This window comes from Nerophis lumbriciformis, linkage group LG24, assembly GCF_033978685.3.
Source record: "Nerophis lumbriciformis linkage group LG24, RoL_Nlum_v2.1, whole genome shotgun sequence".
Lineage (NCBI taxonomy): Eukaryota > Metazoa > Chordata > Actinopteri > Syngnathiformes > Syngnathidae > Nerophis > Nerophis lumbriciformis.
Genome location: NC_084571.2, coordinates 28,663,470 through 28,689,740, shown reverse-complemented (window position 1 = coordinate 28,689,740; position 26,271 = coordinate 28,663,470). Strand labels below are relative to the sequence as shown.

The window sequence follows — 26,271 nt, the reverse complement described above, 5'->3', positions numbered from 1 at the left end:
CTTTTTTTTTCAAAACTGTTACAAAAAAGTGGGACTCCAAAAATTTACTGTGGGACCCCATTTTTATGACTTGATGGGGTCCCTGGGATCCCAGTTTGAAAATTCCTACCGCCAACACTGGTGGAGTATTGGTGCGTGCAAAGCAGCAGCAGGCGGCTGTGGCCTGTGGGCAGATTCTAATACTAATCAAATATCATCCCGGGGGCCGTAGATAATTGACTTTGACACATAGGCACTAGAAAGTCTTCTCTCCCAAATTGTCTTTCTTATCCCTTCCCCGTCTTCACCAGGGTCCTCTGATGTGCCATACCACTAAGATGTACAGCACGGAGGACGGCGTTCAATTCCATGCGTTTGGCAGGGTGCTGAGCGGGACCATCCAGGCAGGACAGCCGGTCAAGGTTTTAGGAGAAAACTACACACTGGAGGATGAGGAGGATTCCCAAGTTTGTACTGTGGGCCGGCTTTGGATTTCAGTCGCCAGGTACGCTTCAAGGCTTTGCCTTCATTTTTGACAGTGAAAAGTTAGAGGGGTTCTTATTTAGTTAATCTCACCCCCTCTTTTGTAAGATACCAAATTGAAGTCAATCGAGTGCCTGCTGGGAACTGGGTCCTTATCGAAGGATGTGACCAGCCGATAGTCAAGACTGCCACTATCACAGAGCCCAGAGGGAATGAAGACGTGAGGCTGGTCTTAAATACAAAGTCTAAAAATGCATAATTTCATGTGTGGTTCACACTTTTTATTTTTTACTCCATTTCCAGGCTCAGATTTTTAGGCCGTTGAAGTTCAACACGGCTTCGGTGATTAAGATCGCCGTGGAGCCCGTCAACCCGTCGGAGCTGCCCAAAATGTTGGACGGTCTGAGGAAGGTCAACAAGAGTTACCCCTCCCTCACCACAAAGGTACAATTTTACCAATAAAAACACGATGGAGCAGGACTTGATGAGTTGGTCAAGATAAGCAAATACAACTTAAGTGGCTTCCACTTTGCTTTAGGAGCTTTAGCTTACATTGTTTGTGTGGCCTCCAGGTGGAGGAGTCAGGCGAACACGTCATCTTAGGCACAGGGGAGCTCTACCTGGACTGCGTCATGCACGACCTGCGCAAGATGTACTCTGAGATTGACATCAAAGTAATCTTCACCACTGCATATTTTTAAAGTTATTTTAACACGTCCTTTTCTTTTGTAACAACGCTTGCCAATAATGTCCGCAGGTTGCCGACCCGGTTGTGACCTTCTGCGAAACGGTTGTGGAGACGTCGTCCCTCAAGTGCTTTGCTGAGACGCCAAACAAAAAGTGAGTGTTTAAAAGTAAAAAAAAATCCCTCATTTTGATGCAATCTGTGTAAAATCACTACAATACAAAGTACAGCTAGTCCTCGGGTTACGAGCTGGTTCCTTTGTTAGAACGTGTAGAAATTTGGAACTCAAATTAACACATAGGTCACTCACACGACGGACATACAGTAGGGATGGGCGATATGGCCTAAAATCTGTCACGATATATTTTGCATCTTCTTGCGATAAAGATATATATAACAATATATTATTTGGCATATTAATGATAATATAAGCATTTCAAAATGGGTTACAAAGGCTCCTAATTTGGCTGCTGACATGCAGGAACATATTGTCATTTCCAGTTGGATGATTTTCTCAAAACTATTATTAATCTACTTGTTAATTTACTGTTAATATTTGGTTACTTTCTGTTGTAAAATGTTCTATACACTTCTGATAAAATGTAATAAGCACCAATTTTTTTCTTGTTTAATACTTTACATACGTTTTGGGCAATACTACAAATTTGGGTGTCGAGTTAGTTACCGGGGCAGTATTGATCATACCAATGCTGATACCCATAATTACAATTTTCAAGATCATTGAATGATTCGAATTTTGACCACACTTATAATCAGACAAAAACACAGGATGGTGGTGTCACAATATCTATTAAATATTGTAATTATTTCCTACTATTGGCTCTGATTTAAATCCATTGGTTTTTGCCTTTTTAAAGTTCAGTGACTTTTTTTCTTGAATTTGTAAACGAAAAACAAACGACAAAAAATGTTTGATTATAAAAAAAACATTGATCAAACCACTGTTTCGACTATATAATGATAGTGTAACCTACTATCATTACTGTTGATATTTGTATCTATCCGCCCACCTTTGTTTATATTCAAGAGCTCTAGCGTGCGGGTAGCGGTTAGCATATCTGTAATGCAGCATGTTTGGCTATTTCCCGTCCTCCAGGGATAATGAGATTTGTAAGAGGGTTTTGTGTTTACGGACGTTTTTAATTAATTTATGGCGGTCCTTTCGTAACCACATAACGCCGTAATATGGAATTACCGCCTGTACTGGCACTAAAATAAACATTATTTATTGATACCTCTCAAATGTCTGTATATCTAATGTTGTGGCCAGCAAGTATGATATGACATCAGTGTGTGAAAGTGGAAATAGTGTCAAAGTGCTTTGAGTTGAAAAGCGCTATACTAGTGTAATCCATTTACCATATGATATTATCCAAAAAATATGTGTACTGCTGAGAGCAGCCATGATTGACAGCTGTGTGATGTGATTGGCAGGAATAAGATCACCATGATCGCCGAGCCCTTGGAGAAGGGGCTGGCCGAGGATATTGAGAACGAAGTGGTGCAGATCACGTGGAACAGGTATGAGGGAGACCGCTTCGACCATGAAATGTATTTATATGAATTGAAAAGGTCGATTAAGTCTAGGTGTAATGTGCCTTCCGAGTTCAACGCACCTCTAGATTTTTATGTCCGATAATGGCCTAGAGGCTTATGAACGTTGCCATATTTCATTACCTTTATTCTCCTTTATCCCTCGGTTAGCAGGGACAAGCATGTAAGAGTGATTTGTTCTTTTATTAACAGCTGTGATTGAAGTATGGCGAGTGTCGAGCGGTTACCTGTAAGACCAAATAGTCTTACCGCAAACTCTGAGGTCCTTTTTTTTAAGCCTTAGAACATTTTTTTGATGACTTTTAATTCAGCAGAGTGTTTCCTGGAATTAAATTTAACATTTAATTAAATTGTAGATTTATAGAACGCGCACGCAGGGCATTTCCCTTCTGAAATATTTGGACAGAAAATAAAAGATGGTGTGTTGTTTGGTGGAAAGAATGTGGAGCTTTTTAAAGAGCCTCCTCACTGTATTGATCCGCTCACTTACGCTAATTGAAAATCCTCTGAAGGCAGGCATGAGATTTCCTGTCCCTGTGACACTATATATTCGTGTGTGTGTTACCTCTTGTAAGCACCTCTCTCATGTGGCAGGGGTCATGCAAGTGCAGCGGTGCCAGAAGAGTGACACACTTCACTCCCCATTAGACCAAAACCTCCGCTCTGCACATCCTCTTCCATTAACCCCTCGAGCTCCCCAATCAACCAATCTCCTTTATGTTCCAGCTGACACTTCACGCAAAGCACCTTTTCTAACAGCTTCCTCTCTCTCTCTCTCTCTTCACCCATAGGAAGAAGCTGGGGGAGTTTTTCCAGACAAAGTATGACTGGGATCTGCTGGCTGCCAGGTCCATCTGGGCCTTTGGACCCGACACGACGGGACCCAACATTCTCGTGGACGACACGCTGCCTTCTGAGGTCAGCTGCCTCTCGATAAATGATTTAACTTCCAACCTTATCAAACGTAGGAGAATACAATGGAACCTCGATTTACAAACTTAACTGGGTTCGTACATAAATGTTATTGAATATTGAAGCAAAGTGAATAGGAATAATGGGTTCCAGCCGCGATAAAAGCCCATATTTTAGTGAAAGTTTGTACACTTTTAACACAGAATAAAGTACAATACAATACTGTATATCAAACAAACATAACAAGGGGGTGATGGACCAACTTTCTATTTAATAACAAAGCCAACTAGCTCAACTGTCCTCCTATGCAGCCACCCTGCTTACACACACACACAAACTGTCACTAGTCCTGTGGTGCACTCAGTTTGAAATCACAAAACTTGATAACTTTAACAGACAGGTTGCTGCAGTGATTACAAAGAAATGGATAAATAATGCTTGTTGGTTAATTTTCTTGGCATGTAGCGGAAAGGGCAGGGGGCGAGGCAGTGTCAACAATGGTGTGGACACTGAAAGTTTCAAACCACACACTTCTTGTTTTTGGACTCATATTGAGCAAGCATAACTAGAAAAAACACATAAAACGCATACAAAGTGGCACCGAGCTAACCATAGCACTGCTGTGTTGAGTGAATGAGCACCGTAGATTCATGAAACTTTGGTACACTGAGACAAGGTTCATACACTAAAGTACATTTTTATTTGATCTGTGGTTTGTCAATTGAAAGGTTCATACAAAGAGGGTTCGTAATTTGAGGTTCCACTATCCTTACAAACTTTTTCCATCGGGGGATATAAAAATGGATACAAGCTACATTTTGTACATTAAAGATACCAAAACGTATCCAATGTAGGTCAATATATGCCTGAAAACATTTATATTTGTGTCATGAATGACAAAGCATATCAGTGTAATATGTCAAGTAATTATGAAGAATATACAAATATACAGTTTGCAAAACTATCTTCATGAAATTTAACCATATGCAGTATTTATGGATATAGGAATAACATTGCTCTCAATGTTAAACAGCGCTGTGATCAGGCAGATGAGTCTAAGGTTAAACTATTAAACTTTGTTTTTTTGTGCACGACAGGTGGACAAGGCGCTGCTGGGCTCAGTCAAGGACAGCATTGTTCAGGGTTTCCAGTGGGGCACCAGGGAAGGGCCTCTGTGTGACGAACGTAAGGCTCATCCTTCTGCCCGTTGCACACTTTGGTACAGTTTCAGCAAGTCCTTTAGGCGGAAGGAGTCTGTGAACTGTTGCCAACTAAAAAGACAGTTGTCTGGCTCTGAAAACAAATGCTAAGAGCAAAGCATCTTTTATCATTTGTGCTTCATAAAAAAACAAAAACAAAGATGTGCACGGACATCCTCTAATGATTTGTGATGGTAAGGACTGTATGACTTAGGAGCTGCCAATTACTCCCCAGTAGCCACAAATAGGCATGGGTATCAAATTTGCAACTTTGCAGTTCATTTACTACTATAGTAGTACCTCAACATTGCATTCTCAAAACACTCGTATCTCATAGTAGACCCGCCCATTGAAAGTAATTGAAATCAATTTAATGTGTGCTTGGTCTTCCTAAAACGCCACGCGTTTAACTTTATTTATATAAGTTTTAGGCAAGACATATAATACATACAAATAGCATGTACTACAAACAACACTAGTTTCATGGAATATTATTCAGCATTTACCTTGGGTAACAGACAGGTAACAATATTGCCGAGGTAACGTATTTGAGTGACGGACCGGAAAGGTCAATGTTGACAACAGGCTGTATCTATGTATGTATGTATGTATGTGTGTGTGTACCAGAGGTAATGCTTGATTGTCCAGTTTAATCAGGGGTAGGTTGAACAAACTGAAACACAACACAACTCAATATTTTTAGGGATAATTGTCCGCGTTTAGGACGTTTCCGGCTGAATGCCGCGATGGCTGGCTGTAGTTCTCGTGACGCGGACCAACGACGCTGCGGTGAGGCTAGCTTGCTGGGTCCCGATCGAATTGCGCTAGTACATATTCAGGTCAAATCAAACGATAACATATTCCAATTAGGGCTGGGCGATATGGCCTTTTTTAATATCTCGATATTTTTAGGCCATGTCACGATACACGATATATATCTCGATATTTTGCCTTAGCCTTGAATGAACACTTGATGCATATAATCACACCAGCATGATGATTCTATGTGTCTACATTAAAACATTCTTGTTCATACTGCATTAATATATGCTCATTTTAAACTTTCATGCAGAGAGGGAAATCACAACTAAGTCAATTGACCAAAACTTTATTTATTAATCAGTTCTTAAGCAGTGGCACAAACATTCATGTCATTTCAAAACAGAAAGTGCAAGATTGTCAGAGACATTTTAAAACAAGCTATGAGTGCACTTTTGTGCATGTCACTAAGATGACATATCAAAACAACACTAATTAAAGTGCACTTTCTGTACAGAACGCCACTACAATAGTTTAAAACAAATAAAGTGCACTTTTGTGCATGATGTCGCACAAGATATTTCAATAACTCAAATAAAAATGAGCTGCATGATAGGAAATCAAATCGCTATGTAGTAGGTTACTGCGGACGTTATCACCTTCTGTTGTTCACTATTTTTTTCATACGGTGTTGATGTGGAAATGGTTGCCTTGGCATTTTGTTGGTGTGGCACCGAATGGAGATGTTGACATGCGGAGTAAGCACTCTTCATTCTCTAACAGGTGACTTTTCAAATGATGCTACATATTAGCAGTAATGCTACTTTTTGTAGCAACGCTTTTGCCGCATACTTGACAAATTACGGTTGTCTGTTCGACATATTCCCACTTGAAGCCAAACCACCGCCAGACGATGGACCCCGTGCTGTTTTTCTTGGGAATTAATTCTTCCTTCATTTGTTACCAGATTCGCACCTTCATTCTCTCGTATTACCACTCGCACCACAGCTAACGTTATCCATGCTGCTACCTCTCTGCTCCGCAAGGGCGTATACGTATGTGACGTATGTAAGAAGGTGCGCTTGCTGTCTGTGAGAAGGAGAGACAACAAAGAGTGGGAAGAGCCTGCAGTGTAATGCCAGCAGCTAAAAGCAACTGCGTGAGAATGTATACTCGAATATCACGATATAGTCATTTTCTATATCGCATAGAGACAAACCCGCGATATATCGAGTATATCGATATATCGCCCAGCCCTAATTCCAATATCTTATGTTGCATGTAGTGTCTCGTCCGGTTGCAGACTTGCCACAGGCTCAAGCACTTGGCGGGCAAGCAAGTGTTCGTAGCGGACTGCCTCAAGTTAATGTTGTAATTTTCCACACCAACAAAGCAAGCATGCTTAAGAGAAAGCGCTCAAAATTAAGGCTACACCAGGGGTCGGAAATCTATAGCATGCAAAGAGCCATTTGAGCCAATTTCCAAGCAAATAAAACCCACATAGAGCCGCAAACATTGTTTGATCCCTAAAATGACGATAACACCACTTATAGTTTCATTACACTTACGCTATAGCGTTTATGAAATCAAACACTAGACAGAAAACGACTCACATGGTTGTAACGAAGTAAAGCACCAAATTATTTTGAACTCTTGAGACTGAGAAGTATAACATAATCAAGATATAACAACTGCACAGCACCGTTATCAGTTCAGTGTTTAACAAAAAAAATTGAAAGGTTATTACATACAAAACAACAATTTATTACCAAGTGAACACACACAAGGACCGAAAATTGGTACCGCTGAGTACCGGTATCGAAGAAATGTGAACAGTACCCATCCCTAGCCACAAATAACGATGAAAATGTAAATTGACCCTGTTTCAAAAGTGATTTAACTGATTGAAAACAACATTAATTGGCACTGTGTCTGTGTGTCAATTCACACACTTTCATACCTACAATTAGCTATTTGAGTGCATAATTGCACACTGAAACCAACAAGGAACATGCAGTGTGCAGTTAGTACTCAAACGTTGCACTAAACACACCCCAAATGATGAGCGTGCAGAGTTTAAGTCAAGCCACCTTCCATCTTGGCTACAGAGCGAAAGGGGATGGGGTTAGCTCAAGTGGTTGCAATCCACAATTAAAAAGGAAATAAGAAGAGGAGTTTAGTTTATTATTTCCTCGGTCAGTGGTCAACAAAATAAACAAACAGTTTTACATAAACAAACAGTTGTACATTCATAAATTGAAAATGTTGCAGACCGAAAGGGTTGAACACTTATTGCACCTAACCCTATAAACAATGTCAAATACAAGATGAGCTTCCAAAAATTATGAAATTTCCTTTGCACAGCATATTATAAATACACCTTGTACACAACATAAACAATGTTCAATTATATACACAGTAAAGACATGTGAAATATCGTTGTACACGTGTTAAACCTTTGTACCAATTATATACTATATACAAACAATTATACTTCCATTATTATTCATATCCCACATTTAGTTTGTAATTAACATTGATCATAGTATTAACTACTGTGTTGATTCAAGAGTGATATATTTTTCCAAGACATTGGTCTTAAAGTGTTTTTTAAATGTGTGAATGGAACTGGAACATTTTAAGGAATCATCCAAGCTGTTTCACAGAAACACATCTACTTTTTAAGCTCGTTCTTATATTTGCTTTCTGAAAGACAGCTGAACCTCTGAGGTCATAGGGACTCTCCCTAGGTTTGAACCTCTCCTGTAGACACCCAGGCAGCATGTGGTTATGAGCTTTGTACGTCACAATAGCAGTGTTGAGGTCACCAAGATCGTGCAGTTTTAATGTTTTTAATTTAATAAACAGAGCATTGGTATGGAGGAAGTAAATAACGACACTAATCGATTTAGGACCAAACACTGTCAAAATTTGCACCGTCAAAACTACAGTATGCAGTGTCCAGAGCGTATTTCTGGAAGTATTGATGTGAGACAGCTAATATTTGCCCAGCTTAACTACTTTGCCCCTCATGCTTGAGTGTGTAGAAGACTCTCTCCTTCCTTCCTCCTCCTAAATCTTCCTGTCCTGCCATCAGCCATCAGGAACGTCAAGTTCAAGATCCTGGATGCAGTCATCGCCCAGGAGCCGCTGCACCGAGGAGGGGGCCAGGTTATCCCGACCGCCAGGAGGGTAGTGTACTCTGCCTTCCTCATGGTGAGCTCATAGAAACCCCGACGCCCCACCCACTCTTCTCCCGTCTGTCATTAAGACTGGCTTTCTTTAATGTTCCATTACCTTGATTGCACTTTGCATTTTTGCTGACCATCGGTCTCTTTAATTGTGGCGCGGTGACGTTCCTCTTTGGCTCTGTCTCCTTGTCTCGTTTTGACCGCGTGTCCATCATGGGTCACCTGTTCATGCATTACATGGTTACCAAAAATAAAACCAATCATATGTTTTTTTGTGTTGTAGGCCACTCCGAGGTTGATGGAGCCTTACTACTTTGTGGAGGTTCAGGCTCCGGCTGATTGTGTGTCCGCTGTCTACACGGTGCTGGCTCGTAGAAGGTCCGTCTCTGTTCTGATCCATTGGAACATCATCCACGCTGATCTGTCATTCGCTTATCAAACGTTCCGCCATCTCACAGGGGCCACGTCACTCAGGACGCGCCGATCCCAGGCTCTCCCCTATACACCATCAAGGCTTTCATCCCGGCCATCGACTCCTTCGGCTTCGAGACCGACCTTCGCACTCACACGCAGGGGCAGGCTTTCGCTCTGTCTGTCTTCCACCACTGGCAGGTAGGGGTTAGCGCATCTTGTTGAATGACATGTTTTCTTTTTTTTTTTTTTTTGTCCTGTCCAGCTTCTCAGGCAAATCATATTGTTGATGTAGATGCCTGTATCGGCTGTACAAATTTACTTTACAAAAGAGAAGTGTGGGATACTTCTCTTGTTGCCTTATTTGTATTTAGCTTTATTAAATGGGTTTATATTATGTTATTATTTGGTGCAGCCGGGCCGGAGCAGGAGGGAATAGAAACGGGGGAAAAAGGAAGACGGGGGGAAATTGTGGGGACGAGGGGGATAAGACAGAGAGAGGACAACAACAACAATAGGAAACACAACGATAACAACAACAACAATAGAACAACATCAGCAAATATGATATGTTCAAGTATGATGGTAAAAGTGATAGCAAAGAAGCAGTTAGTGAAATAAATAATACAGAAATGACAATGAACATTATTACACTACAAATGGAGCAATACAAATACCAATAGAAATAGCACTATTGATAATGAATAATAACAATAATTACCTCTATTATCAACAATGCAATTGTTCAAATGCAACAATACATATATGTAATCACTTGAAATACAAAAGAAAGCAGATACATGGAGGGGAAGAAAGAGAAGCAGACTATATTAACCTTGTGTATTGTTACAGTAACAATAGGTTAAGCTTTGTCAGTGTGCCATGTGTTACCCAGTTTAAAAATGACATGTTTTCAAACTCAGGCCACCAGTAAACATCATGTTTTGAAGGGGAAATGTGTTGCAAATCTACTTTTAAGATGTTGGTTACTGTAGTTCATACTTGCCAACCTTGAGACCTCCGATTTCGGGAGGTGGGGGGGCGTGGTTGGGGGCGTGGCTAAGAGGGGAGGAGTATATTTACAGCTAGAATTCACCAAGTCAAGTATTTCATATATATATATATATATGTGTATATATATATATATATATGTGTATATATATATATATATGTATATATACATGTATATATATATATATATGTATGTATGTATATATATATATATATGTATACCGTATTTTCCGCACCATTAGCCGCACCTAAAAACCACAAATTTACTCAAAAGCTGACAGTGCGGCTTTTAACCCGGTGCGCTTTATATATGGATAAATATTAAGATTCATTTTCATAAAGTTTCGTTCTCGCAACTTCGGTAAACAGCCGCCATCTTTTTTCCCGGTAGAGCAGGAAGCGCTTCTTCTTCTACGCAAGCAACCGCCAAGGTAAGCACCCGCCCCCATAGAACAGGAAGCGCTTCTTCTTGTACTGTAAGCAACCACCCGCCCCCGGAAGAAGAAGAAGCGCGCGGTGCATGCTGGGATATGTGACGTTACATTTCCATTCGTGTGTTTATGTAAAGACCCCAAAATGGCTCCTATTAAGTGTGTTGTCTGTCTAATTATAAATAATGCAGACGAGGCGTGTTAACTGAGTTCTCAACGTTTACTCACAGCGTGCTCATAACCACATTCTAACTCCCAGCATACAACAACGCTTCTCAGGGCTACCGCGCATGCTCGTTACTATCGTTGCATGCTGGGTAGTGTAGTTGTTATATTTGCTAGCTCATAACATCACATTAAGAGACACGCTTACGCGCTTAATTCAATACTCGCCGTCATTCCGGGTGGATTGACAAAAGACCTCCAGCCGCTAGATATTGGTGTCAACAGGGCATTCGAAGCTAGACTGCTAACTGCGTGGGAACAGTGGATGACGAAGAAGCGCGCGGTGCATGCTGGGATATGTGACGTTTCATTTCCATTTGTGTGTTTATGTAAAGACCCCAAAATGGCTCCTATTAAGTGTGTTGTCTGTCTAATTATAAATAATGCAGACGAGGCGTGTTAACTGAGTTCTCAACGTTTACTCACAGCGTGCTCATAACCACATTCTAACTGCCAGCATACAACGCTTCTCAGGGCTACCGCGCATGCTCGTAACTATCGTTGCATGCTGGGTAGTGTAGTTGTTATATTTGCTAGCTCATAACATCACGTTAAGAGACACGCTTACGCGCTTAATTCACTACTCGCCGTCATTCCGGGTGGATTGACAAAAGACCTCCAGCCGCTAGATATTGGTGTCAACAGGGCATTCGAAGCTAGACTGCCAACTGCGTGGGAACAGTGGATGACAGAAGGCGAACACACCTTCACTAAGACAGGGAGGCAGCGCCAGACGACGCCAACATCTGCCAGTGGATCGTAAATGCCTGGGCAGATATTTCGGTCACAACTGTGGTCCGAGCTTTCCGGAAGGCAGGATTCACAGAACTGCTGGATAACAGTGACACTGACTCCGATGACTTCGACGAGACGGAACCGGCCATTTTGGATCTCACATTTGCCCAACTTTTCACTTCGGACACCGAAGACGAAGGATTTACGAATGAAGAATAACTTCAGAAAGTGAGCGCTATGTTTATTTTGTGTGTTGTGACATTAACGTTCGAGCAACATTATGTTGCTATTGCTCTGCACTATTTGAATTTTACTATGTTTGTGATTGCACATTTGCGTACATTTTGGGAGTGAACAGAGTTGTTAGAACGCTGGTTTTTAATATATTATTAAAGTTTGACTGACCTATCTGACTGTTTTTTTGACATTCCCTTTAGCGCAGCGTAGGCGCGGCTTATAGTCCGGGGCGGCTTATTGGTGGACAAAGTTATGAAATATGCCATTCATTGAAGGTGCGGCTAATAATCCGGTGCGCCTTATAGTGCGGAAAATACGGTATATACATGTGTGTATATATATATATATGTATGTATATATATATATATGTATATATATATAAGAAATACTTGACTTTCAGTGAATTCTAGCTATAAATATATATTTCTTTTATTGTGTATATATATATATATATAAAAGAAATACTTGAATTTCAGTGTTCATTTATTTACACATATACTTGAGTTAAGGGTTGAATTGTCCATCCTTGTTCTATTCTCTGTCACTATTTTTCTAACCATGCTGAATAGCCTCTCTGATGATGCACTGCTGTGTGGCACGCACAAAAGTGCTTTCATCAAATGCACTAGATGGCAGTATTGTCCTGTTTAAGAGTGTCACAACATTGCTGTTTACGGCAGACGAACTGCTTTACGGTAGACCAAAACGTGACTGCTGTTGTTGTGTGTTGTTACCGCGCTGGGAGGACGTTAATGAAACTGCTTAACAATAAACCCACATAAGGAACCAAGAACGCGCCCTCGGTCATTCTACAGTTATAACGTCATTGGGCAGGCACACTGTTTATATTGTGGGAAAGCGGACTCATGTCCGCATGGACCTGAGTCCGCCTGAATTTCGGGAGATTTTCGGGAGATAATTTGTCCCGGGAGGTTTTCGGGAGAGGCGCTGAATTTCGGGAGTCTCCCGGAAAATCCGGGAGGGTTGGCAAGTATGCTGTAGTTTTATTGAAAATTGCTTGAAAATATGAGCAGAAAATGTTTCCTCCGTTAATTCAACCTCAAGTGTTGGTTGCATTTTATTCAAATAAGATGTGAATGCATTGGCCGTTAATTGTTGTTTACTTGCTTGTTTGTATCTTTTATGCATATATATAATTCCCTTACAAGAAGTAACAGGGAAAATAAGAAACTTCACCTGCAGTGTCTAGTATCCAGTATTTATTTTACAGTCACACTGCTTGATTTGTTTTGCTAAAAAGTTACTGAATCGATTTCGACTCACTGTATCGTATTGTGTCATATCGTAACGTTCTCCCCCCAAAAAATTGGCCATTAATCGTATTGGTAACCACAAATATTGAATCGAATCATTGTTAAAACTAATCGTTACACCCCTAGCTACTTTCTATGATGTTGTGTTTACAGGTGACCTATGATGAATTTCGTCTTTTCTGACTTGGAATGTATTAACTCCCAATTACCTATTCTAAATTAAAATGATCGAAAAAACCTTGATAACTGCACTTTGATAAACTCACAAACTTGCTGGCTTAAATGCTATTAAAACGAGAGACGTGAACGTCTTTCCTCTTTTAAAAAAAAACAAAAAAAACATACTCCAAACCAAAATATATATCAACGCATTGCTCTCTGAGCAGCTAAGCTATTCAACACACTGTGCTCTCTTAAAACAGAGAGATAGTTCTATACTCAGAGATATGAGACTGGGATGTTTTTATGGTGCCTCCAAGGGCCGCTGAACAGAGTAGAGTATCACAACGCCAGCCAGAAATAATAAATAACAGATTTTATTTGTTATGCACTTCTCATTTGATAACAAACCAATATTTAAAACAAAAGCTTAGCTGTTAAAACATGAAATACTAAGATTAAAACAATATCACTGATGCTTAAGAAACACAAAACATGCAAAATATTAGGTTTTCGAGCCGTGTGTTTATTTATTTTATAATTTATTTTATATTATATATTTTTTAAAAATTGTTAATAACTAGGTGAAAAGATTTCAGTGTGTGTATATGTACTCATTGTGCACATTCAACAATACCGCGATAATGTTGACCGTGATAATTTTGCTCACGATAACAGTGATATAACATTTTCATATTGTTACATTTCTATTACTGACTTGTAAATGTTTTTACAATGTTGGATACTCGTGTTAAACAATGCCAAGTGTCAAATCATAAGGTTCATTTTGGTGCATTTTGGTGTGAGCTTGCAATCAGTTTTGGATGCCTTTGTTGATGGCGTTTTGCAGTCTGTCTACGTTGTGACGTCAGAGCAGGGTGGAAGCACTTACTGTGTACATGAAGGGCAGCAATAACACCTACACTTCCCCCTAGGGGTTAATAAAGTATTTCTGATTCTGATTGTTTAGACATTTAGTCGAGTTTTCAGCCATAGGGGAATATGAACCTCCACCTCTGCTTAAGGCCATGAGAAAAGACACATTTTTGTATATATTTTTTATTAGCGATGTCCGATAATATCGGACTGCCGATATTATCGGCCGATAAATGCTTTAAAATGTAATATCTGAAATTATCGGTATCGGTTTCAAAAAGTACAATTTATTACTTTTTAAAACGCTGCTGTACGGAGTGGTACACGGACGTAGGGAGAAGTACAGAGCAGTTGTATCTCCCAGTCATACTTGCCAACCCTCACGATTTTCCCGGGAGACTCCCGAATTTCAGTGCCCCTCCCGAAAATCTCCCGGGGCAACCATTCTCCCCAATTTCTCCCGATTTCCACCCAGACAACAATATTGGGGACGTGCCTTAAAGGCACTGTTTTTGCGTGCCGGCCCAATCACATAATATATACGGTACGGCTTTTCTCACACACAAGTGAATGCAAGGCATACTTGGTCAACAGCCATACAGGTCACACTGAGGGTGGCCGTATAAACAACTTTAACACTGTTACAAATATGCGCCACTCTGTGAACCCACACCAAACAAGAATGACAAACACATTTCGGGAGAACATCCGCACCGTAACACAATATAAGCACAACAGAACAAATACCCAGAACCCTTTGCAGCACTATCTCTTCCGGGACGCTACAATATGCACCCCCCGCTACCCTCTACCTCCCCCCAACTCAACCCCCACCTAACCCCGCCCACCTCAACCTCCTCATGCTCTCTCAGGGAGAGCATGTCCCAAATTCTAAGCTGCTGTTTTGAGGCTTGTTAAAAAAAAATAATGCACTTTGTGACTTCAATAATAAATATGGCAGTGCCATGTTGGCATTTTTTTTCATAACTTGAGTTGATTTATTTTGGAAAACCTTGCTACTTTGTTTAATGCATCCAGCGGGGCATCACAACAAAATTAGGCATAATAATGTGTTAATTCCACGACTGTATATATCTGTATCGGTTGATATCAGAATTGGTAATTTAAGAGTTAAACCATATCGGAATATCGGATATCGGCAAAAAAGCCATTATCGGACCTCTCTAATTTTTATCTAATCCTGGCATGTGAGACATGCACTGACTGATCAGAGAATGGATCGGAGAATGTGCAGTTGTACCAAATGTTGTGACCGGGTGAATCTATATAATGTTAAGTTGTTTTTTTTTCTCATCCTTGTCTGGGGAAAAAAAAAATCTGGGAGCGCCTCCACAATTGAACATATTGCAGACAGACTCAAAAGATGGGTTATACAAGTGACTGTGTAGCAAATTTACAACAAAGACTATCCGACACCACAAAAAAGTCATAAGTCCCCTTTAAGTACGCTCTTTCCTCTTTTGGGTTGACATTTTCTGTGAATGTTTTCATTGGGATTTAACAGATGAATTTATGATCATGGTTTTAATTGACTCAATTTATTTATGGGTGAAATCCAGTTTTCGTACGATATGATTTTCATCTGACCTTTTGGAACGCATTACTACCAAAAACCGTGGTACCACTGTATGCCCTTTTTTTATGCAGGTGTGCCTAATGTTGTGTCCGGTGAATTTATTCACTCACCATCCAATCCACACGTTACTCACACGGGCACAAAATCCATCATGCTTTGCCTGGCGAGTGAGCGGCCCGCCTGCCCGCCACTCCGTCTGAATCACTGTTGATGTGCGGTGTTGAGTCATTAGGATTTAAATCTGTCTGTGGCTGTCGTGTTCGACATGTGTTTGTCCGTGCTCTCTGCAGCTGTCGGCGAACTCAAGCCCAGTTTGAGGGGTGGTTGTGATTATTGAAGGCACAGGCCTTCATGTGGGAGGGAAACCGATCGCTCATTATAAAAGCTGTCGCGTCTCACCTGGACTAGGGTAGTCCGATATATATATGATATAAATTTGTCCAACGATAGAACTATTAATGCTATTGTTATATTGTAATAATGCATATTGATAACACTCAAGCTGTGTCTCGCAAATTTGACATAATTCTCATTAGCGGCTAACATCCCTCCTTAGTGCATAGCCACTTCTAAGTCAGCAATACTCGCCACTATGGTGACAAATAAACGATACTCCTTTTAAGTACCATTATCACTAGAAGTTGAGGAATGGGTAAACATGCTACACTACACACCAAAGGAAGATATGCTAACTGCTACCCACAAGTTTTAAGACTTCTTGAATGTAAACAAAGGAGGGTGGATTGATACAAATAGCAAAACTAACGATAGCAAGTATAGTATCATTATATATTCTATACAGTCAATAGATCGTGATTTTTTTACTATCAAAAATCTTTTGCCGTTTATTGTTTACAAATTCAGGAAGTTAGTCCCTGGACACAGGAGAACTTAAATGGCAAAAACCAAAGGATTTAAAGGGGAACATTATCACAATTTCAGAAGGGTTAAAACCATTAAAAATCAGTTCCCAGTGGCTTATTTTATTTTTCGAAGTTTTTTTCAAAATTTTACCCATCACGCAATATCCCTAAAAAAAGCTTCAAAGTGCCTGATTTTAACCATTGTTATATACACCCGTCCATTTTCCTGTGACGTCACATAGTGATGCCAACACAAACAAACATGGCGGATGGACAGCAAGGTATAGCGACATAAGCTCGGATTCTGACTCGGATTTCAGCGGCTTAAGCGAAATTGAAGAAGAAACTGAAGCTATTGAGCCATATCGGTTTGAACCGTATGCAAGCGAAACCGACGAAAACGACACGACAGCCAGCGACACGGGAGAAAGCGAGGACGAATTGATGTGTTTGTTTTTAAGTGTTGTAATGTTTTTAAGCTAAATTATTGGTAAACACAGTTTATGTATAATAATTTACGTAAAACCGCGAGTAATGAATAAAGTTTTAATCAATTAATATATTCTGTAGACATACCCTCATCTGCTCTCTTTTCCTGAAAGCTGATCTGTCCAGTTTTGGAGTTGATGTCAGCAGGCCAGGGAAGCTAGGGTCGATATTCTTCCGGTGGCTTAAGGGACGGTGTGAACCAAGACATCCAGGGGGTTTAGCTCACTCGTCTGCGGGAACAAACTGCCGCCATTGCTTGCCGTGCTACCGAGGTCCTTTGTCCCTGAATTGCTCACACACTCCGGCAGATTCAATGGGGGTCTGGCGGCAGATTTCTTTGACTTTATCGTTGGAAAGGCATCTGCTTTGAGTGTCGCAGGATATCCACACATTCTTGCCATCTCTGTCGTAGCATAGCTTTTGTCGGTAAAGTGTGCGGAACAAACTTTCGGCTTTCCCCACACCCTCGTATTTTGAACAACATTCGTCCAATTTCTTGCCACTTTCGCATCTTTGGGCCACTGGTGCAACTTGAATGCGTCCCTGTTCGTGTTGTTACACCCTCCGACAACACACCGACGAGGCATGATGTCTCCAAGGTACGGAAAACAGTCGAAAAAACGGAAAATAACAGAGCTGATTTGATTTGGTGTTTGTAATGTGTTTGAGAAAATGGCGGATTGCTTCCCGATGTGACGTCACGTTGTGACGTCATCGCTCCGAGTGCGAATAATAGAAAGGCGTTTAATTCGCCAAAATTCACCCATTTAGAGTTCTGAAATCGGTTTAAAAAATATATTGTCTTTTTTCTGCAACATCAAGGTATATATTGACGCTTACATAGGTCTGGTGATAATGTTCCCCTTTAAGTTGAGCCAATAGTACGAAATAATTTAAATATCTAATTGATATTGTTATACCGCCATCCTGTGTTTATGTCTGATTATAATTGTGATCAAATATTGGAAGTATCAGTATCAGCATTGGTATTCACCAATACTGCCCCGTCACTACCAGTACTTGGTATTGAATCGATACCCAAAGTTAGAGTACCGCCCAAAACTACTGTAAAGTACCTAAGCAACAGAAGAATAAGTGTGTATTACATTTTAACAGAAGTGTAGATAGAACATGTTGTAACAGAAAGTAACCATATCTAAACAGTAAATGAACAAGTAAATTAATAATAGTTTTGACAAAATAATACAACCTGAATGTTCCAGCATATGTCAGCAGCCACATTAGGAGCTTTTCTAACTTGTTTTAAAATGGTTTTACCGGTAATCTCATTTTCATACCAAATAATTAGAGATGTCCGATAATGGCTTTTTTGCCGATATTCCGATATTGTCCAACTCTTAATTACAGATTCCGATATCAACCGATACCGATATATACAGTCGTGGAATTAACACATTATTATGCCTAATTTTGTTGTGATGCCCCGCTGGATGCATTAAACAATGTAACAAGGTTTTCCAAAAATAAATCAACTCCAGTTATGGAAAAAAAGTCCCAACAAGTCACAAGGTGCATTATATTTTTTTAACATGCCTCAAAACAGCAGCTTGGAATTTGCACATACATTACATAGAAACTAGTAATGAAAATTAACTGTTAAAGGTTAGTACTATTAGTGGACCAGCAGCACGCACAATCATGTGTGCTTACGGACTGTATCCCTTGCAGACTGTATTGATATAATGTAGGAACCAGAATATTAGTAACAGAAAGAAACAACCCTTTTGTGTGAATGAGTGTAAATGGGGGAGGGAGGTGTTTTGGGTTGGTGCACTAATTGTAAGTGTATCTTGTGTTTTTTATGTTGATTTAATAAAAAAAGCAAAAAAAAAGCGATACGGATAATTTCCGATATTACATTTTAAAGCATTTATCGGCCGATAATATCGGCAGGCCGATATTATCGGACATCTCTACAAATAATATATTGTGATATGTATCGTTATCACAGGAGGCTGCAATATACAGGTGAAACTCAACAAATTTGAATATGGTACAAATGTTTGTTTATTTCAGCAATTAGATTTACATGGCAGCACGGTGGGAGAGGGGTTAGTGCATCTGCCTCACAATACGAAGGTCCTGAGCAGTCTTGGGTTCAATCCCGGGCTCGGGATCTTTCTGTGTGGAGTTTGCATGTTCTCCCCGTGACTGCGTGGGTTCCCTCCGGGTACTTCGGCTTCCTCTCACCTCCAAAGACATGCACCTGGGGATAGGTTGATTGGCAACACTAAATTGGCCCTAGTGTGTGAATGTGAGTGTGAACGTTGTCTGTCTATCTGTGTTGGCCCTGCGATGAGGTGGCCACTTGTCCAGGGTGTACCCCGCCTTCCGCCCGATTGTAGCTGAGATAGGCTCCAGCGCCCCCCGCGACCCCAAAAGGGAATAAGCGGTAGAAAATGGATGGATGGATTAGGGATGTCCCGATCCGATATTTGGATCGGATCGGCCGCCGATATTTGCAAAAAAATGCGTATCGGCAAGGCATGGGAAAATGCCGATCCAGATCCAGTTAAAAAAATACTCCGGTCCGTGTTTTCCAAAGCACCGATTTAAATAATACATTCCACTTTTCTGCTGCTCCCTAATTTCCGTTCCGCATTTTCCAGCACACCTTCAACACATCCACAGGTCTGTGGATTCTCACGCAGTTGCTTTTAGCTGCTGGCATTACACGACAGGCTCTTCTCACTCTTTCCTGTGTCTCCCTCTCACAGACAGCAAGCGCACCTTCTTACACACGTCACATACTGTCACGACATACGTCACGACATACGTCACATACTGTCACGTCATACGTCACATACGTATACGTCCTCTCCCAGCAGAGCGGTAGCAGCATGGCTAACGTTAGCTGTGATGCTAGCGCAGCCATGCGAGCAACCTTCCCTCTAAGGTGCGCCTGTGAATTGCACTGCTCAAGCGTCCTCTGCGCACGGCAAATTTATGCCACGCACAAAATAAAAAAAATAAGCGCATAACAATTTTCGACACACGGACACGACAGAGAAAACAGTTTTCGTCATCATTGTTCAAATATTGTAATGTCTGTCGAGACGCTTATCTCCATTCGGTGCCACACGCCCACACCATCAAAATGCCGAGGCAAACATTTCCACATCAACAACGTATGAAAAAATTAGTGATTTTTTTAGTTGTGATTTCATTCTCTGCATGAAAGTTTAAAAGTAGCATATATTAATGCAGTATGAAGAAGAATGTTTTAATGTAGACATGCAAGCCTTGAAAGAAAATTTTGAAAATCAAGACTACATTTCCTGCAAATGGGTGCATTTCTGCCCTATATTTTAACTTTAGATTTATTCTCATATCAAACTCTTTTGGCTGTCTTTTTGACACTTACATCCGGCGCCCCCCTCCACACCCCGGATTATAAATAATGTAAATAATTAAATGTGATTATCTTGTGTGATGACTGTATTATGATGATAGTATATATCTGATAGTATATATCTGTATCATGAATCAATTTAAGTGGACCCCGACTTAAACAAGTTGAAAAACTTATTGGGGTGTTAACATTTAGTGGTCAATTGTACGGAATATGTACTTCACTGTGCAACCTACTAATAAAAGTCTCAATCAATCAATCAAAACACATAGAATCATCATACTGCTGTGATTATATGCATCAAGTGTTCATTCAAGGCTAAGGCAAAATATCGAGATATATATCGTGTATCGCAATATGGCCTTAAAATATCGCAATATTAAAAAAAAGGCCATATCGCCCAGCCCTAGTTCAATGATGCCATTTCTGTTTGTCATGTATAATTTTGTCTATTTTGTGTTTATCCTTGAATAAACAGGTCAGTTTCTTGTTACCAACCATTGTGTATGATTCAAACTCCCCTAATTCAGCTGGCTAGTTGTTATCAAGAGTACTAAAACCCTTTTCAACATGATTCTGACAACTAAGTAGGCTAAATAACTTTAAACTTTAATACATGCTCGGATAGGCCAGTATCGGTCAGTATCGGTATCGGTCAGTATCGGTATCGGATCGGAAATGCAAAAACAATATCGGTATCGGATCGGAAGTGCAAAAACCTGGATCGGGACATCCCTAGGATGGATGGTGAAACTAATACACGACATAGGTTCATAACATACAACTCAAGATATTTCAAGTCCTCTTGATATAATTTTGCAGCTTATGAAAATCTTAAATTCAAAACTTCCGAAAATTTTAGGTATTCAGAAACTCTAAGCCATGATCATCACAATTATAATAAATAAATGCTTGGCGTATCTCGCTTGCATGTAATGACTTTACAGTATGTCACATTTGAAGTTACATAAATGTACTTTAGCACCACATTCAAATTGAGTTTCACCTGTGTATCGCAATATAGATTTTAGCCCGTATCGCCCATCCCTAACCTAAATTACTCAAAGCGAGCGTATGGAGCGTTTTACAACTACTCAGTTTGTTGGCGCTTCACAAGTAAGTGTAGCTGACATTGTACTGTGTCTAACATTCTGCCGAGGAGTGATTTATTCCAAGTGGCATGGTGTGTCCTTGTCCTGGATCACCCTGGCCTCTAGCACCAGTCACAACCTGGCTCGCATGATTATATTCACGTAACATTGGTGGTGCTTCGACATAGATAGATTCCGCTAGCACATTCTTTGTGGTTGCCCCATTAAGCTCCTTGTTCTGCCAGGAACGGCTTGTAATCGGTGTCAACTTGCTGTTTCGTCCATCTGTCGATTTGCCTTCCCTCCATCAATTTGTTATCCCCTCCTCAGGCCAGGAAACATGTCACCCATTGTTCAACTTTGCGAACAAGTGTCCACAAAGACGTTGCGTGTAGCGACATTATCACAGAGGCTCCTTGCCTTTTGTCAGCATGACTCAAATCATTTCCCAAGACAACCTGCCAACGCCGCACTGACACCAGCGTTGGTCACCAGCGTTGCTCGCACGTCGCCGCCTCCATCAACTTGATGGACGCCGCTCCTGAGTCAGTAGCTTGCCAATGAATCAGAGGATGCAAAAAAAAAAAAAAAAAAAAGGCGTCCACTCAGCGAGAACGTCACGCGTCTTTCACCTTGATGGATTGTTGCTGGGATTTTTAGCTCCGCTTGATGGAAATGAAAAATCCCGAGCGGAGCAGCTGCAACTTGTCTTAGGCGCTTGAAGTTATTGAACATTATGTTCCTGGGTAACTCCGTTTTTGTTAGTAATCCTTTCCAGATTTCAGACGGAAGACCAAAACAATATTTCTCATAAGAAAAATGTAAATCCATTTAAACCAATCCGTCTCAAATAGTGGAGCATGCTTCAAACCCCGCTTCGAGAAGCTGTGCACTACAAAACGTGCTCATTGTAGCCATTAATCTAGACTTCTTCATTATGGTTTCATAGGTTGAAGTGTTTTATATACTATGCTCCTGTGTTAATGTTGCTGTTCTATTTTGAATGTATTTATTGAGTTAAAAAATTTTTTTTAGTAACAAACGGTTCAAGTCACTTAATGTGTATAGTTTTTAATGTTTTAATTTCATTTGATGCACTTTAAATATTTTCTGTTACAGACAAAAAAATGTTAAATTATTGTTTATTGTAAGTTGATCTATATTTCTTTCTTTTTTGTTGTCTTTGTTGTTGTCTTTATATGTTTTGTTTTATAATGCTAATGAGGATGCAGTGTTGTGTGGAGGTGTACTAATAACAATTTTATAGACAAATGATACTACAGTATTTTTCAGATTATAAATCGCTCCGGAGTATAAATCGCACCGGCCGAAAATGCATAATAAAGAAGGAAAAAAACATATGTAAGTCGCATTGGAGTATAAGTCGTATTTTTTTGGGAAATGTATTTGATAAAACCCAACACCAAGAATAGACATTTGAAAGGCAATTTAAAATAAATAAAGAATAGTGAACAACAGGCTGAATAAGTGTACGTTATATGACGCATAAATAACCAACTGAGAACGTGCCTGGTATGTTAACGTAACATATTATGGTAAGAGTCATTCAAATAACTATAACATATAGAACATGCTATACGTTTACCAAACAATCTGTCACTCCTAATCGCTAAATCCCATGAAATCTTCCTCGTGTCGCTTCTAAACAACTCTGCCAACTCCAAAAGTTATAAGTTACCGCCAATGTTGAAATGATCAATTTTCATAGGTACGGAAGTAGTAGCAGGTAGCATCTTTTTTTTCCACAATGCACTTCTGCCATCACCCGCCCCCACCAAATTTTTATTCGTTGACATGTGTGTGTGTGTGACGATTGCTGATATACGTCTAGTCTCGTACATGAATGAGATAAATAATATTATTTGATATTTTACGGTAATGTGTTAATAATTTCACACATAAATCGCTCCAGAGTATAAATCGCAGCCCCGGCCAAACTATGAAAAAAACTGCAACTTATTATCCGAAAAATACGGTATTTAAAGTCGCAAACTGCTTTCTTTTTAAAAGGGGGAATGTAACAAAATAATTCAGAAGCACTGAATTTATCTGTTCCAGACCCTCAAAAATATGAACACAAAACAAATTTGTATAGAGAACAAGTCATACATTTCAAAATTGGTTCCTGACCTGATCGTGGTAAATTATTTTTTTGCATTGCAGGAATTATTAAGATTTAATTATCTTTTTTTGTTGTCGCAAATCTTTTTTTGTTTATTTCATGAAAAGACACATTTTTGTCCATATGCTAGCATATCTTACAAAGTATTTTGACCACAGAATTTAGGGGGAAATTAAAGCAAGGGTTCTTAGCTTTTTTGACCTTGGGGCCCAACTTTTGCACTACAGAGGGGCTTGGGGCCCACTCAATGATTAAATCTGAATTACTAATCTTACTCTTGACTTTAATCATATTATATGGTTATATCTAACCTACTTACAGTTTAACATGGTAAACCTTGTCAATTGATATGAAATCATGTGTTAATGACAAAGATTGACATTAGGGCTTAGGTCAGGTAGAATACTAAAATAAATATACTGCAAAAGAGTGGATTCATGAAAATGTATTAAAATTGCTAAAATAAATACATTCAAACTAAATAAATGATAATTATGGATATCCGATAATATCGGCAGTCCGATATTATCGGTCGATAAATGCTTTAAAATGTAATATCGGAAATCATCGGTATCGGTTTCAAAATTATTGGTATCGGGTATCGCTTTAAAAAAGTAACATTTATGACTTTTTAAAACTCCGCTGTGTACACGGACGTAGGAAGAAGTACGAGCGCCAATAAACCTTGAAGTCACTGCCTTTGCGTGCCGGCCCATTCACTTAATATCTACGGCTTTTGACACACACACAAGTGAATGCAAAGCATACTTGGTCAACAGCCATACAGCTCACACTGAGGGTGGCCGTATAAACAACTTTAACACTGTTACAAATATGTGCCACACTGTGAACCCACACCAAACAAGAATGACAAACACATTTCGGTAGAACATCCGCACCGTAACACAACATAAACACAACAGAACAAATACCCAGAACCCCTTGCAGCACTAACTCTTCCGGGACGCTACAATATACACCCCCCCGCTACCCTCCAACCCCGCCGACCTCAACCTCCTCATGTCCCACATTCCAAGCTGCTGTTTTGAGGCATGTTAAAAAAATAATGCACATTGTGACTTCAATAATAAATATGGCAGTGCCATGTTGGCATTTTTTTCCATAATTTGAGTTGATTTATTTTGGAAAACCTTGTTACATTGTTTAATGCATCCAGCAGGGCATCACAACAAAATTAGGCATAATAATGTGTTAATTCCACGACTGTATAAATCGGTATCGGTTGATATCGGTATCGGTAATTAAAAGAGTTGGACAATATCGGAATATCGTATATCGGCAAAAAAGCCATTATCAGACATCTCTAATGATAATATGTTTGCAAAAAAAATTAAACTTCTCTAAGACTTTAGCTCCAGACTTCTTCTGTTTGTTTGCTGTTGGCATTACTGCCACAAGTGGTGAACAGATGTATTACAACTGAGTACCATCCATCCATCCATTTTCTACCGCTTATTCCCTTTGGGGTCGCGGGGGGCGCTGGAGCCTATCTCAGCTACAATCGGGCGGAAGGCGGGGTACACCCTGGACAAGTCGCCACCTCATCGCAGGGCCAACACAGATATACAGACAACATTCACACTCACATCCACACACTAGGGCCAATTTAGTGTTGCCAATCAACTTATCCCCAGGTGCATGTCTTTGGAGGTGGGAGGAAGCCGGAGTACCCGGAGGGAACCCACGCAGTCACGGGGAGAACATGCAAACCATTGCGGCCAATATGGACTGCAGCTAAGAAACAGATTTTTTTTGGCCAGGGCCATGGTTAAGAAACACTGATTTACACGCATGTAAAAAATGTTTCTCTCATATGTTAACTTTGAACGTCACCTGACACAAAGTGGCCACTAAATACTGTCCTATCTTCCACAGATCGTTCCCGGAGACCCGTTAGACAAGAGCATCGTGATCAGGCCCCTGGAGCCTCAGCCCGCCCCCCACCTGGCCAGAGAGTTCATGATCAAGACCCGGCGACGCAAGGTGAGTCGCGTCTTCTCGCCGGGCATCGACCTCTTCTCCCCACGCATGACCTTCATCTTGTGTTGTTGGCAGGGTTTGAGCGAGGACGTGAGCATCAGCAAGTTCTTCGACGACCCCATGTTGTTGGAGCTGGCCAAGCAGGATGTGGTGTTGAACTATCCCATGTGAGTGCAAGGCGCAAAGCAGCTTACACGCTAACGCTGCCAAGTTTTGTATCTTCTTTTATTTTCTATATGTACAAAATAATTGTTGTAGAATACACCAAACATGAAAGGCTTTTTTAAAAAAACAGTAGAAATGTGAACCTGTTTGAACCATATTAAAAAAACCAAAAAAAAAACCTTTGGATTTGAAAGCTGTTTCTGTTTGTTTTCTTGGGGGGGAATGGCGTTAATTTGAGGGAATGGCCCTTTTTACGGTTATGATTTAATTAGGGCTGTAAAGTGTTTAATAGTGATTAATCGCATTTTAACTTTTAATATGTGTACATTATTAAAATGCACACCCAACATTGGACAGGAAAATGTATTAGATTTATGCAAATATTGACAAACACTTGTACACACAGA

The 26,271-nt window shown here is 40.2% G+C and overlaps 1 protein-coding gene across 1 annotated transcript in view; it reads left to right on the top strand.

Annotated features, from left to right (window-relative positions):
• Positions 1-26,057, top strand: part of eftud2 (elongation factor Tu GTP binding domain containing 2) — a 43,331-nt gene extending 17,274 nt beyond the window's left edge. The window contains exons 16-28 of the mRNA XM_061981905.2: positions 291-484; positions 571-682; positions 766-906; positions 1,035-1,136; positions 1,220-1,302; positions 2,603-2,689; positions 3,514-3,640; positions 4,732-4,819; positions 8,690-8,808; positions 9,067-9,161; positions 9,242-9,395; positions 25,595-25,702; positions 25,775-26,057. Of these exons, the coding sequence (XP_061837889.1) occupies positions 291-484; positions 571-682; positions 766-906; positions 1,035-1,136; positions 1,220-1,302; positions 2,603-2,689; positions 3,514-3,640; positions 4,732-4,819; positions 8,690-8,808; positions 9,067-9,161; positions 9,242-9,395; positions 25,595-25,702; positions 25,775-25,870 (1,506 nt within the window). The 3' untranslated portion in view covers positions 25,871-26,057. The remainder of the gene's footprint in view (positions 1-290; positions 485-570; positions 683-765; positions 907-1,034; positions 1,137-1,219; positions 1,303-2,602; positions 2,690-3,513; positions 3,641-4,731; positions 4,820-8,689; positions 8,809-9,066; positions 9,162-9,241; positions 9,396-25,594; positions 25,703-25,774) is intronic.
• The last annotated feature ends 214 nt before the right edge of the window (positions 26,058-26,271 follow it).